The sequence below is a fragment of the Eptatretus burgeri genome, chromosome 22 (genome assembly GCF_056783735.1).
Source record: "Eptatretus burgeri isolate ZD-2024b chromosome 22, Ebu_testis_v1, whole genome shotgun sequence".
NCBI lineage: Eukaryota > Metazoa > Chordata > Myxini > Myxiniformes > Myxinidae > Eptatretus > Eptatretus burgeri.
In genome coordinates, this window is record NC_140982.1 from 340256 (window position 1) to 356148 (window position 15893).

A 15893-nucleotide genomic window follows, 5' to 3' on the forward strand; every position below is an offset into this window, starting at 1 on the left:
TTGTTGAGTGTTTGCCAGGAGGATCCTTGGTCTTGAGGATTTGAAGGAAACAAATTATCTGTTGTTGATCGACTTCCATGGTGAACTTGATGTTACAATGCTGCTTGTTGAGGTGTTGAAGTAACGTGTTGAGATCGATTTAGTCATGTTGTCATCTCACAACGATGTCATCGACATAACGGAGCCAAAGCTTCGGTTCAATTTATCCTATAAGATCTGTACTCGAATATAAATCGATCCTGTAAGATCTATAATATCATATAATCGATACTATAAGAGTCGTGCTTCTTCATTTTTTCTCAAATATGGCTGAACGGATCTTCGTACAACTTTCAGAGGTTCATCAGTGAGTGCCGGCGAGGGGTTTAGGGGAAATTAAAGAAAAATTTAAAATTTGAAAAAAACTTGTTTTTGGGGGATTTTTTGTTTAATCGCTTTGTGGTGTCGAAGTCGTTGTAGCTGCAACTGTGAAAGGTAATATTTAATGTTCCCCAACGCCATTATTTGTGGGTGTCGGGAACTATTTCAGGCATGCACAAAAAAATAGAAAAAAAAACAACGAATTCATTTCTTCAAAATGGGAACAGGATTTGAAAACATCACCAGGTAACGCTAGGTCATCCTCATGACTTGATACGTAACTGTTAGGGTCGATGCCTCCACCTTCATCTCGTATGCCTGCGGAGTCCAGTATGATCAGTCGGGCAGTCATGGAATGCTCGGGAGTTTCCCAACAGGTAATCTTCTTCTAAAATGATGAATTGTCTCCTCCATACTTAAAATATTCTGGATATCGAGAAGAATGTGCCTGTCTGTATGAACCTCCATGCAGTTAAGATTCATGGTGAACCTCTTACAACATTCGCGATGAGATCACACACCTGCTGAATTCTATGTACGGAACCAGCTGCTTGGCACGGTCTTAGGGATCACACTTCTTTGAGTTTGGCCAGTCTCTCGTCACCTTCTGTCATGCTGATGAACAACAGGAGTGGTCCACATCGTGATCCCTGAAAATGGATGACACATCTTGGTTTCACCTTGGATGTCGACGCTGATCTGTAACAATGCTGGTTGTTGAGGTGCTGAAGAAACGTGTTGAGATCGATTCAGTCATGTTGTCACAAAACAAAGATGTCAACGACATGACGTAGACATAGCTTCGGTTCAATATATCCTGTAAGATCTGAACTATACCATAGATCGATCCTATAAGATCTGCACTATAATATAGATCGAACCTATAAGATGTGTACTGTAATATAGATCGATCCTATAAGATCTGTAATATCATATCATCGATACGACAAGAGTCGTGTTTCTTCATTTGTTTCTCAATATTGTGCTGTCCTTTAGGACTTGGATCTGTCATGTATAAAATATAAAATATCAACATTAAAAATTCATCCACATCGAAACATGGATGTTTATTTTAATATCTGACTTGCATGAATAAAGTCTCACATACTCACTTCAACCAAAAGTAAATGTAGAAATTTGATCATTTGGTTTCACACCAGATATGTACGCGGAGTGTGGGCGTATGTAGTCCGATAACTCACGTGAAATATTTCTGAAACATGATAATATTGAACTCTTTCCGAACAGCTTGAAAGCCTGAGTTAACGACAACCGATAACTGTTTGCTGGAACACTGCCCGGTACCCACTATAAACCTACACTTGTGCGGGTTCTTATGAAGCTTAGGGATCTCGAAAAGCCGAGGAATACAAAGATTTACCTTTTTGTTAATATTTATTTGCATTTAATTCTGAAATTATTAACTAAAACTTCCTGATGATCAGAGATATCTTGGAGAGACTTGTAACAAGGAGAATATGTGCTCTTTTCTAAACTATTGAAAGTAACCGTATCAGTGCCTGACTCTCTTAATAAAACCTCGATATCAAACTTTTTACAAACCACAACCTATTTATAGCTGCCTCATCCGCTGGAGCTGTGACCGAGCTATCATGGAGATCCCGAATGTGTTTACTCGGCTTGTTCAACAAACAGTCGGGAACTTCCAACACAACACAAGTATTCACACCCCTCGACTTTTTCATATTTTATTGTGTTGCAGACTGAATTTAAAATGGATTAGATTGAAATTTTTTGTCACGGATTTACACAAAATACCCCATCATGACAAAGTGAAAACAGGTTTGAGGAAATTTTTACAAATCGATTTAAAAATGAAAAGCTGAAATGTCTTTCATCAATAAGTATTTATAGCATCTGTGAGATAAGTCTTTGATGCGATGCAACAGTTACACTCTGGTGTTACACACAGGGAGGGAACAGCACAAAATATTATTTGGAACAAAAGTGTGTGTTGCATTGGTATAAGAATATGGACAATGTACAGTCGTTGAAAAAGTATATTGCCAAATTTTCCAGGTAACACGTCAATAATATTCCCATTGCGAAAAATTCATGATCATGATGCAGAAAGAACACATATATACATCAACGTAATCCTTTCTTTTATCTGATAGGTGTCAATAATCCTCAGGTTAATTGTATCTATTTAATACATACACAAACAATAAAGGAAATTTATTTTTCCACAACCGTTTGACCTCAACCCCTCAACATCCATATTCCCAAAACACTCCCCTTCTCTCTACAATCTTTAATGTTATCTCCGAAATGTTTATTTCTCTCAGTTTATTCCCCAACTAACCCTGCATCAACTTTATCCATTTTGCATGCCAATAAAAAAGTGGTGCGTTTTGAAAAACTGAAAATATGGAGCCTGGAAACGTTGGTTTGTCTATTTCAAAACTAGAGTTCATAGAACATCTTACTCTGTAGTCTTGAGAGAATATAATAATAATGAGACAAAATATACAATACACCAAGAACATGGACGGGGTCTACAAGCGGCAAATTTGATTGGTCAACAAACAGTCGGGAACTTCCAACACAACACAAGTATTCACACCCCTCGACTTTTTCACATTTTATTGTGTTACAGACAATTTAAAATGGATTAGATTGAATTTTTTTTTGTCACGGATCTACACAAAATACCCCATAATGACAAAGTGAAAACAAGTTTGGGGAAATTTTTACAAATTAATTAAAAATGAATTTACCTGAAATGTCTTTCATCAATAAGTATTCAATCCCTTTGCTATGACACTCTAAATTGAGCTCAGGTGCATCCAATTTCCTTTGATCATTCTCCAGATGTCTCGACAACCTAATTGGAGTCCACCTGTGGTCAATTCAATCGATTGGACATGATTCAGAAAGAAAAACACCTTTCTATGTGAGGTCCCACACTTTACAGTGCATGTCAGAGCAGAAACTCTCCCATGAGGTCCAAGGAACTGTCCGAGTAACTCCGAGATATAATAATTGTGAGGAGGCATGGAACTGGGGAAGGGTATAAAACAATTTATCGAGTGTTGAAAGTTCCCAAGAGCACATTGAGCTCTATCATTACAAGAGGCCCTTGTAAAAATCCCCAACAAACATAGACAGACATCGGATGAATCTTATTTTTCTGATATGACGTGATATAAATATGCATATACACACACACTCACACACACACACACACACACACACACACACACACGCACACACACACACACACACACACACACACACACACACACACACACACACACACACACATACACACACACACACACACACACACACACACACACACACACACACACACACACACACACATATACACACACACACACACACACACATACACACACACACACACACACACACACACACACACACACACACACACTCACACACACCAATGAATGACAATGTAAACACAATGATTGGAGAAGTTCGAGTTGACTTGATCAGATCCATGTCGATGTGTCAAATCATTGTCCATTTGTCCTTCATCGTGTCCGATGGTTCGATTTCAGGACTCACTTTGAACTGAACTTTCACATGAAGAAGAACATGTATTATTTAATTAATCAATCGATATTTAATTATCAATTTCCAGCGTTTCCCTTGTTGTTCCGCACATCTCATGATAACTAGACACGTGACATCCCGAGTGGGGGTCGTGATTGGAACGGATTCCAAACACTCCACAATAACCATCCAAAGATTGCACGTGCACTCCATCTATTTATTACGTCATTATTTGTTTTTTTACCGACACACTTTTCCCCATTTAGCGTGCACTCCCTTTTCCCCACGTGTACCCACAAACCTTGTCGATGATTCTTCGTGATCCGCATCGTCAGAATCTGCAACATCCGCTCGTGATGGAAAAGATGTTTCACTTCTTCTCCCGACGTTAGAACAACGAGCTCCCTGAGAGGAATCATCATTGTTAACATATACGAGATGTATGTGCTCTCAATAATTAATGAAACCAGTCAATATGAAGCGCTGTGATTGTCATGTGACCACTCTACCTGTGTATAAATACCACTGCACATGTGCAATGAACTTCTTCTTCCCGCGTTGAAACCTGCATGACTGCGTGTGTTTTGTCCTCCGTGAGGTCATGTCATGGTTTTTAGGCTAACACTGGGTACAACGCCAGAATCGCTGTACGATGTAGCTCTATCAACAGGTTATGGGACCAGGATGACCGTCCATGTTTTGCAGATCGGCCACATTTGCTGGGTAGGTTTTGCTACCAGATCTCTCGCAAAGGCGAAGTCTGACAGCTCATCAGTAGTTAAATCGGCTGTCAAGTCCGATCCTGTCACAGTCTGCTTCCACCCTTCTATGAGCTCTTGAACTACTGGTTTGTTCTCTTTGTCCTCCACAAAACCTCGATAGTTCCCCAAAGTGGTGTCACCCATCTCCGTTAATAATCATCCTCGAGCCCATGCCAGCGTTCAGAATTTTGTGGATCGAACTTCTTGAAGTTCCCTACTGAAACCGAAGTGAGGATTATTTCCCACGAGCTTGAGAGCAGTCAGAGCGTTCTTCCACTCATCCTTGTACAGACGGAATAGGAGAGGCCACGGGAACAAAGGATGCTCATGGAATGTCCGTGCAATGAAGTCCAACGAGGTGAGACCGGAGCCAGTCGCCTGAGCAAGAGCTACACCCAAGCGTATGGCAGCAGGCGGAATGAATCTCAACCATCTCTGCAGAACACCCGCGACATTGGAATCATTTACCAAATGACCGAAATTCGCCCACGTTAAGGCGATGTCAGTCTGCTCGAGAGATTTGACTCCGTACGGCATTACGTGCTGTAAATCTGCCGTGAGGCGAGCAAGTTTCTGACCTGAGATTGTTCCTCGAACTGCAAAGGACACCAATATCAATAGAACCGGAGACAAGCATCGATTTCTCTTACGGTCACCGAGCGTCCCTGCAATCAAGTGGAGATATTCCAATCGATTGCCGAGATCATCAGCAGCCCAACGTCTTTCAGTTGCATTCCAATAGCGGACAACAGCATCCCGTGGTGGATGGTCGTCATCAATTATCGTTTTCTGCAAAACCTGAACTCCATCAGAGAACCAGCCCTGATCTCTCAATGTCTCGGTGTCCTCCAGCACACGCCTCAGCTCGGCACGAGCAACGTCTCCAGGTAATATCATATCTCTTGGAAGACATGGTGCTGTCACCTCCAGAATTGCCTGCTGGCGTCGCAAACGATGTTCCCGAACTCGCAACCTGCAGATTCACACAGCGAGTATCAAGTTATCGACTGTCAGTGCACTCGCGTCAATCGTATTCTGCAGGAATGGAGCGAAATCCACACCTCGGATAATAGACATGAGTACAGATGATCCAAGGGCGTCGAGGGAATTGAAGATTTCCTGGTTGTCTGCAGGTCCACGGTCCACAACATCCCGGATCACAATGGAGACAGGTGCTTGCACAACTCTCATCCAGTGATCATTCCCAATCATGTGAGCCGGAGCCATCTTGTCCCGAAGTGCTTTCATCCGAGCTCCCATCGGAACCTCTTTTCCTTGACCAGACTAAAACATAGTTCTTCCCAGAAATCGAGATTTCAAAACAATTATGGTAATTGGTGTTTCTCCACCCTGTATATTTGTACCTGTGATTACAGATGTATCCTCACACTAAACACCAATGAAGACTCGTGATAGATTTTACTACAGTTATTACACCAAACCCCCACTAAGCACCACTCAAAACTACCCTTCTCTAATCTAAGGGTCAATGACAAAACTTATAGTTAGCAACAACACACACAAAATCACCTACCTCCTGATCTGAATACTGTCAAGTTGGAAAGTTTGACTTGAGGTCGAATGACTGGACGCATTCCTAGGGCTCCCATACCACCAAAATCAACCCCACCAACAGCTCCAATCTCTCCCCCACCACTAATCCCAGCAGCCGTCTCAATCAGACGAACACCATCTGGCCTCCTCATGGTGTTAGCATGTTACTCTCACAGGAGACACGTGGGACGTTGCGATATTTCTCTCGGTGGCAAACTATCTCTGGGTCCATAACCTGTTGAATTCTGAAGCATTATTATCAGACCTGATACATTTAATCTTCCCATATGGGGCTGTCAGCAAGAAACCTCTCTGTTGCTTGCACTGTCACTCATGTTTTCGAAAGTACACAAACACTCCACTGGAAAAATCATCAGTAAAAGATAACACAAACCTATACCCGTCTCTGGACTCTGTTTGTACCAACTCGAGAGCTGTTGTGAGACCCGTGGGTCGGCCATGTCTTGCAGCACATCGCTGAGGCTCTGTACGAACTCCAGCTGGTGTGCTGCAGTTTCCTGCAACATGAAGAAACACACAACAAAGGAGATATTTTGTTACAGCGTGAACGGTACGGATATGAAGTGTACATGATGGAGAAAGTTCGTCCTTCAAATCGGATAAAACGAGCAAGGGCTTCACACAGCACCATCCTTTCAATGAAGAATGGTCCATCGTCGTCAGCAGGAAGGAAGAAGGATAAAAACACGTCTCGGTGACAAATACATACCTGGTCGCGCATGGGTACCTTGTTCATAATGATTTCTCTGTTCTTCCTCGACAGTTTGGTGATCTCTCTGAGGTCAGAACTCAGAAAGAGCTGATAGAACAGAACCTGAGATAAAAACATCAACTCGGTCTCTTTGATCGATTCCTTGCTCGTGGCCATTAAATAAAACAGTCCCATACCTGTAGAGGGTAGGGTCTCACCTGCAGGATGCTATTGAGGAAACACGTGTTCCCCATGTTCACGAGGCCGGAAAACTGTGGATCATGCATGGTTCAGCGATCTCTCCCCGTTCTCTTCATCCCACACTTGGAGCGGCCTGCAACCATTATTGGCACGTCCCGGCTCTTTTGGGTTTGTATTCATGAGTCAGTTTCACGTGTTCGTTCATCATTATTCTCCCGTTTATGGGATGGCAACTGCACTGAAGGAATGACGATTCATGACCATTTTGATGACGAGGTTACAATCATCACCATCCTGTATTACACCAGAATAATGACCACATTCTCAACCCTGATTCACCCCTGCCTTTGCGACTGCGATCGCCCATCGAACCACCTCGAGAAGGTGAGAGCCATCATGGCGTTACCTGTCCTCTGACCTGTCGTCAGACTCGACATATACATCATCTTGCAAGCAAGTGCTTGTAAAAGGGTGTTTGGGAATTCCAACCTGCAGTCATCAGAGTCCGTACGGAATTATATCCCAACTCAGCGGCCTGGTCCAATATTCCCTGAGAGTTGTGAAGTGTTCTCAACAAAAATGAGTAATCCACAGGACCACACCTGTCCTCTTCAAATGGACAGAAGTACTTACCGCACCTGTCGATAAATCCAATATGTTTTGCAGCTCGTTTTACAGCAAACTCCACCTTTGACTATCAAGGACTTCCTTTGTCCGGTTGTCCCTCCTGGATGAACTTTAACATTTTAACTCTGACAAACACCCAAGAGAGTGTCCAAGATCATCATCCAGGAACTTGATATCCCGAAAGCCTCTCGTCCTGATGGAATTCCCGCGATTGTCCTCAACATTTGTTGGTTGTCGGTGTTTTTAAATCCTTTCATTTTTGGTCTGATTTTTTTCGCAAAGTCAGACATCCAGGTGTGTACCTTTTCAGTGAGTGTCAATACGGCCTTTCCAAAGGTACCGGCTGGCTTGTGCTGTTCTGTCTAAAAATAAATATAGAAAACGGAGATAATATAAATAAAGCTGTTCGTTCATGTTTTTTTCATCACGATTGAGCTGTGTGTGGTATTCCTTTATTTATGAGCTACTGGGGTTAAATTTAAAAGGTAAAACTGTGTTTACACTACTCACATGTCAGTTAATATAATATAAATTAATATAAATTATATAATTATATAATTATAGTTAATATAAATTCTGTAATCAAAGAACAATCGTACCTACGAGGATGTGCCCATTTAAATCGTCGCAAACAGCATTCGTGAAGTTTTTGGACGTCATGTTGGTCAACACACCTTTTCTGTGCCCATTGCGAATCAAGAGGCTTGCTGAAAGCAAGCCTTGTGGGGCTCTTGTCAATTGAAAGTGGTTTGGTGTACATGCAGCAAAGTCTGAAAGTAAATATTATCGGAAACATTTGATATTTAACCAGTAATAAGTTGTCGTTTATTGTATGCAAGAAAAATGAATTAAAGCAGCACCCGCTGCACCTCCGCCACTGCCCGCTCCCGCTGCATCCCCGCCACTGCCCGCGCCCGCTGCACCTCTTTGTCTCCTTTTACTGTTTGCCCACGATTTGCAAGCAAATCTAACAATATGAGGGAAGTTGGGACATCAGGAATCGAGGAATGACTTACCGCTGGTTGAACAGAAACACAAGGTCGAGGCGCCAATCTTCTCCTTGGGAGTACGTGACGTCATAGTGCGCATGCGCAGTTGGATTTCCGCCCTGAGTCTGGATCAGAGACTTGAACAATGGTACGCATGGAGCTTGCGAGCTTGGTTGACTCAGAAATTTAAAAATATAGAGCACGGACAGAGAACCATAAGGGCAATTCCAGCGTCACGGACATTACATTTCACACCTTTTATCATACCATTAAGAGCTCATTTCATCCATATAAAAATGTTTAATCTGAAAATATCTACAGGTATTACCACACAGTCATCCTGGCCAGTATGCACTGAGAGGTTGAGATGGATTCTGTAAATGGGTTGGTAGTTATCATAAATAATCTCTGCCGTCATGGACATTACATTTTTTGGACATGACATTTTGCATACTAGTATGTTTGTTGAAAAGTCTGTGAGTTTTTAGATGATATAAAGGTAATTTTCATCTTTCTATAATTCCAGCAATCTCTGTGTGTGTGTTTCTGTGTGTGTGTCTGTGTGTGTGTCTGTGACCGCTGTTTCTCGACAACCACTGGTCCGATCTAATTGAAACTTGCCAGGTATATTGCTGGGGACCTGAGGATGTGCCTTTTCAAGGTTTGATATTAATCGGACAAGTGCCTCCCAAGTCATGGCCATTTATTTACCAAACCAATGACAAGACACGTTGTTGCGTGGGCGTGGCCGATGGGGAAGGGAAGCTCAGCCACGTTCCCCATTTCAGGTTACAACGTACGGGCTTTCGGAGAGTGATGACTTCGTGTATTCTAATAATTTCTCGATTTCTCATGTGCATTTATAGATAAACACAATGCCCCAAGTTATGATCGTTTTCATATTAGACGGTGCATAAATTTCGGTAACATCAGAGTGCTGGTATGCTCCGAGCAAGGAAGTAATTTTTTTTTCTCTCTCTCTTCTTTCTTTTTTTGTTTTCCCTTGCGACGACATTGTGAAAAGGTAAAATACGTTGGCGCTAATTGAATAATTGGCCATTAAAACCTAAATTGCGAATAATCGTAACTGTGATATGCGAACTTCTGGGCCACGCACGTAGGGCACGCGAGAGCGAAGAAAAGGCCTGTGTCGTTGTTGTTTCTTGCTCGCGGTTGGAATATTTTATTCTTTTTATTTTTTTTACGGGCACATACTAGTACTGAATGATTTGCAATGCAGGGTATAATAGTATGTGACTTCATTTTGAAAAAAAAGGATTGAGCATGTGCTCTGTGGAACACAGAAAGTCACGTCACGGTCATTACAGTTTTGTGCACTTTCATGAAATTGTTTAAAGTCCATTAAACTGAATTATTTTCATATATTTCAGTATTATTATGAAGTTTTTTTTGTCCAAATGGTTTTTAGGATGTACTTTTTTTATCATCGCATTAAGAATTTTCAATGTGATGAAAAATGTTATATAATTCATATATATATAATTTCACGGATGACTGATTTTGAATTATAGCACGATATGAAACACTCGTTTTGTGAGAAATATTTCAGGGAGCCTAATACACAATGTAAAATTTGACATTCGAGACACTGGCACGTCTTTTGACACTGAAAATGATGAAGAATGTCAAGTCCTCTAAATGTCACGGACATTACACCATTGCTGATGATGGACACGAGAGGCTCGTCAGTACTAGTGCATCTTCATTTTACATTGAGAACCCCTGATCGACAATAAAACAACATGAATCCTTACTGTTAGATAGAGAAATTGTTTTGTTGCAGAAATTGTGTTACAAAGTGTGTAAAATGAATGTCTTTATACCATAGTAAAATGTCTCTAGACAGTGAATCAAGAGGAAAAATATTATATATTTCATTCAGCTTCCACATCATCTTGAAAACAATATTCTGTCCCTGTTGTCCGTGATGGGAGCAGGAAGCAATTCCATGATTTGTTCTTGTTCAATGAATGACTCTTCTTCCTCACTGTAAACAAAGAGACTTGAGGTGCCTTGCCTCTTCAGAAATTTCACTGTGCATCCATCATTGTGAGTACATGTTATTTGTGCAACAAAGAACTTTTCTGATTTTTTTGTGAGAAACTTCACACGGACAACTGTCCGTATTCGACAACACATCCTGTCAGAGCACTGCATCAGAACAGTATTTTTGTCGAATACAAAAGGCGTTTAAAAAGTTCTAACGTCTGGGCATTCATTGGAATTCTCGAATTGATTTTTCTTATTTCATTTATTTGATCATTATCAATTTCCATGCACGCTTGTTGTGAAATATCCATTTCATTAACCTGGCATTGCATGTTGTTTTGGAACTTTGATAATAATCCAGAGGTTGGCAACTTCATGCAATTTACATATTACTAAAATCAAGCCTTGAGGCTTCGTGTCCACTTCCAATAAATCCAATTATTTGTGGTGACCGTGTTTGGCATGGTTGCACATTCATGTTCTACAGAATCCCAATATTCAGATTCAATGACCTGATGTCAGGATAAACAGCAAATGTGATGACCCACAAAATGTTTCGGGGTTCGAGGCATTCATCAAGAAGGATCTCCGTGTGAAAGTCACAAGAATTCCCATAGAGGTTGGAAATTCTCAAGGTAGCATTTTCATCCTCATCCACAAATGCTCAGGCATGTACATGGTATCGGCAAAATGGGTCCTTGAACATGAGCACTCATGATTGACATCGACGACTGGCATAATGTCCTGTGTTTCGTAAATTGTTCAACGCATGCCTTGCAAACTTCATTGCTTACCTGGTAACCGGTGATGAAATGTGGCTTCACCACTGGGATGAAGCAAACCAAATTTGACTCCATCCAATTGAAGCACGAGTGGTCAGCATCAGTCAATAAATAATTTTACATCCCACTCCTCAGCTGGCCGAGATTGTGCTCAGATGGGAAATTCAAACACATCGAGTTGAAAATTTAATCAGAGTCAAATTCAGCAATTCTCTGTGTGTTTGTTGTTGGTTATTATCTCCTTATGCGGGTTCCAGAGTGTGGAATGAAGAGCACTTCCAGGTCTCAAAGTTTCTACCTTCATGTGTGTCGTTGGTTGTTATTGTTGTGGGGCCGAGTTTCGGCAGCGAGCTCGAGCGCAAAGTGGAGCAGTTGAGTCGGCTCCACCGAATGCCCGGAATCTAGATCGTGCTTCTCGGAAAACTCCGAGAGGCACGGTTCCCTTTCAGTACCGTGGTCGCCAATATTTCGACGGCGTGAGGAAGGGTCCACTTGTCTAATTCCAATTTACCGAAGTACTCACGCCGTCCAATGACTGGGGAAACCACACCCTCGGCCGACTCTGTCGGTACCAAGAGGAGAAGAAAGATAGTTATGATTTGAATGACCGAACATCCAATCAAAATGATGTTCACGATCCAGACCTGGTTCAGGACAAACACGGGGAAAGAGAATCAATGAAAGGTGATTGGTGTTTGGTGAAGTGATACAGATAGCAAAATTACAGAGTCCCCGTTAATGTTGGACGTGAGCATTTCCTTGTTATTCATGCAAAGTGCTGGGAATGGTCATAATAATGGTGAAAATAGAGATGACATCATGTACGTAAGCAGCCATTCCAGCATGACTCGCGTAACATTTCTACTAAAATATTAAATTCGTTGCTCCAGCAAATCAAGAATACCTGCATATAAGTTGGTTACTCTACTTACTTTGGTAAAGGCTACTTTGGTTGGTAAAGGCTACACATCAAGAATACTTGCAGATAAGTTGGTTACTCGACTTACTATCAGGGAACTATGTTTTGGTAAAAAGGAATTGCATGGAGTTCGCTCATTACGGAGATATACTTTTAACACCGTGACTCACGTGACAGGCTACTCACAGATGGTTCTCACATTGGTTCAGGTTTGTGATGTTTCGTAGAATACGACAGCATATATCCCATTTTTTTCTCCATGCAATGAAAACCTGATCTAACTGTTCCCCTACAATGGAGTTTGTTTTCAAATCACTGTACACATACTAATTAAGAATAACCTCAATTTTCGTGACTCAAAATTGACTCGCGTGACAGGCGACGTGACTCGCGTGACATTGTAGAAAAACAAATATGAAAATCAAAGAATCAAGTATAAAATTTATTAAATGAACCATCAACTAAGAACACATAACAAATAATTCATATATACAAAAACATTGGCCCTGTGACGCTTGCATGACAAATAGTGACTCGCGTGACATAGCAGACTCAAAAAATTCAAGTATAAAATAGTTTTGATTTAACAAACTCGAAACAATGTAATACACAACGTGCATAAACTATGAATATAAAATTAACTAGTAATTAACAATGCAATATACATGAACTGTATAAACTATGAATAGAAGGAATGAATAAAACTAGTTACTTAGTTTGATGACAAAAGCTTCCAACGCGCCAACGGGCAAGCAGGCTGGCCATCGAATCGATCTCTTCATCAAAAATTTATTCACGAATATTCCGAATGCGACAATCTGACCATCGAGTGGGGTTGGGTAGGAGGAGGAGGAGGAGGAGGAGGAGGAGGAGGTTATGCATATGCTAACCTGCATGATACATAGAGAATACATGCATGAAGCATTTATTTGAGGTAAACCGTTTGAATTCCTGGCGTGCTCAGAGCTTTGAACTTCACCGTTTCCAATAGTCCATGGGCCCAGGCCAGAAATTCCACTTGTCGGTACCATCTAAGGAAACCAATCCTTGTCATGATTTTTGAATTGGTGTGTGTATATATATATATATATATATAATATTTTGATGTGATAACCATTGCAGACTGGCAGCTTATTTATTGGTAGTTATCATCTCTGGAATGTACCCACCCTCCGCATAATGAAAGCGAAAAGGCAAACTCAGAAACATTCACTAATGATGCAATTGCTGTTTCCACATGGGGCTAGAATGAACTGCAAACCACAAATACATGTCTGAAATGCTTTATTTATACCATCCGATTAATCCTTTCTGTCATTCCTGAAGGCATCATTTGTTTTATGGCAGAAAGGGGCGAACAATAGGGCCTATCAAAATGTTGCTGATTCGTGATTTTCAGTACATTTTAATTTATAATATTGTCATACAAGTTCCCTGGGTAGTGCTACTGAACCGCAGTAGCCTACAACATGCACATGTTGTATGAGGAAAACATTTATGAACATTTTACAAGTTTTTACCACAATTAAAGGAATTGCCCTTCCCCTACCCGAGTTCCAACAAGCGTCCAAAATGTGAACTTTATGGATAACCCAAATTTCACCATGCTACTGTGGCATGTTTATGTAATATGTTTTACTCATGCATATTTGTAGCCATGAATGTCCTTGTGATTGTGCCAAAACATTCACACCATGGATCAGTAGTCTAGTCTTCATCACTGTCATCAGAGTCCTCGAGTCCATCAGAGTCCATCAAAATCAGCATCAGAGTCCTCGAGGTCTACAACCTCTTCCTCGACATCAGTGGGCTGGTTGCTGCAGGTTCGCAACTTGCACATGTCAGTGCACTTCAGGCTATTGGCAAGGCACGTGCAGTCTGGGAGTTTGCACGACCGTCCACACTTGCAGGAAAGCAGTTGCAACACTGCATCCGGTGCTGGAGAACCCTGCATCCACTCTATGGCCAGCTTCCCGTAATCATCAGTGGTCCATCCACAACCCTTGGGACTTGGAACATAGGGTTGGCATTGCAGACAGCGCCTCCAAATAGCAGCCTGGTAGTTTGCACGGAGGACGTGCATGAAGAGGCAGTCTTCACATGGTGGAAGCTGACTGGACTCTATCTCTCCCCGTCATGCACAGAAGAGTTGATGTCGGAGTTCATTGACTTTCGTGGTGTTGGTAGACGGCATAGGGTTGGTTGTACATGTGGCAGGTGACCTCTTGCAGCTTCTGAAAGAGCTCGGTGGATACTTCCCACGAATGACCGAGCTGACTGAAGGCCTCTTGATAGGTCTTATCTGACTTGATTTGCTTCAAGGCGCCCATCTTTCCCCGGCCTGCAAAGGCACTGACTGTATCACAACCGGAGAACACGTGCTGTCCAACAAGGGCATCACAGACATTGTCTCCCATCGATCTAGCAAGCTTGTCAATGTCTAGGAACCGTGTGCGGGTTTGCGTACCACACTTCTGATACACGGGGCATGGGATGTCCATATTGAAGGCAAGAAACAGCACGAGGACATCTGTATATTCGGCAGTGATCACCACATCCTTGTACCCAGCCTCTGCTGCATGCAGAGCATGCAGAAGCATTCGGGTGTCTGCTTCCTCCTGCGTGGACTTCAGCTCTGCCACTTCCTCCCAGTGGTCCTTGGTGAGCTTGTAGCAGACCTCCTCGCATGTTACATAGAGCAACTTTTCCTTCAGTTTCTCCCTGCTTTTTGGTTCTTTCCACTCCTCTACCAGGAACTTGATTAGAATTGCCTTGTTGGAAGAGCTGCAGAGCAGTTTCCTCCACTGCTGAATGTTGCTCCTGCTCCTGAACTGGATTGCTGTGCTTGCACCTCTGTTGCATCTCTCAGCGTCTTTGATGGACGTCTCTCGGTAAACATTGAAGACAACATTAATGCGTTCACTCTGGGCTCCATCATGAAGAGCCGTTGACAGTATCGCTTCAGCCAGCTGTGAAAACGTCTTGTCATTCCCTTTCATCTTCTGCACCAGGCTCATGCCATCAATGACAGTTGCTAATGGCTCTGCAATAACTTCAGCGGGAGAAACACTCTTTTCCAACTCTCTGGCAAGGGTTGCTTTGTTCGTCTTCCGCAGAGATCCATCGCCATTAGCAATTGACCATGGCAAGGGCCCCAGGGGGTGCGCCAAGACATCTCTCATGTGCAGATCTCGACTCTGAGCAACGAGGATCATGTGCTCAAACAGGTTCCTGTCAGCCTTGAGAACAATTTCTTTGGCCTGCGCTTTGCTGGTTGGTTTCTTCCGGATGTGGGTGAATGTTTTCAAGGTCCTTTTTGTCATCTTGTCATTGAACTGTGCAGTTGGTGGATTTGTCTCCAGGCGTTTCTTCTTGAAATCCTGGTATGCCTCCTCTCCTACCGTGCGAGCCGCGAGGAGGTCATTGGCAACA

At 42.2% G+C, this 15893-nt stretch overlaps 1 protein-coding gene and 1 long non-coding RNA gene across 2 annotated transcripts in view; one reads left to right on the plus strand and one right to left on the minus strand.

Annotated features, from left to right (window-relative positions):
- Positions 1–15893, plus strand: part of LOC147007987 (uncharacterized) — a 93965-nt gene that overhangs the window by 68898 nt on the left and 9174 nt on the right. The window lies entirely within an intron of this gene.
- LOC147007990 (uncharacterized) lies at positions 14456–15478 on the minus strand. Its single transcript, XM_085865713.1, has one exon. The coding sequence runs from the start codon at positions 15476–15478 to the stop codon at positions 14624–14626; it is 855 nt and encodes a 284-aa protein (XP_085721839.1). The 3' UTR covers positions 14456–14623.

What these genes read in the sequence shown, in the direction of transcription:
- LOC147007990 (XM_085865713.1), bottom strand. Translation starts at nt 15,478, where the DNA reads ATGAGCCTGGTGCAGAAGATGAAAGGGAATGACAAGACGTTTTCACAG.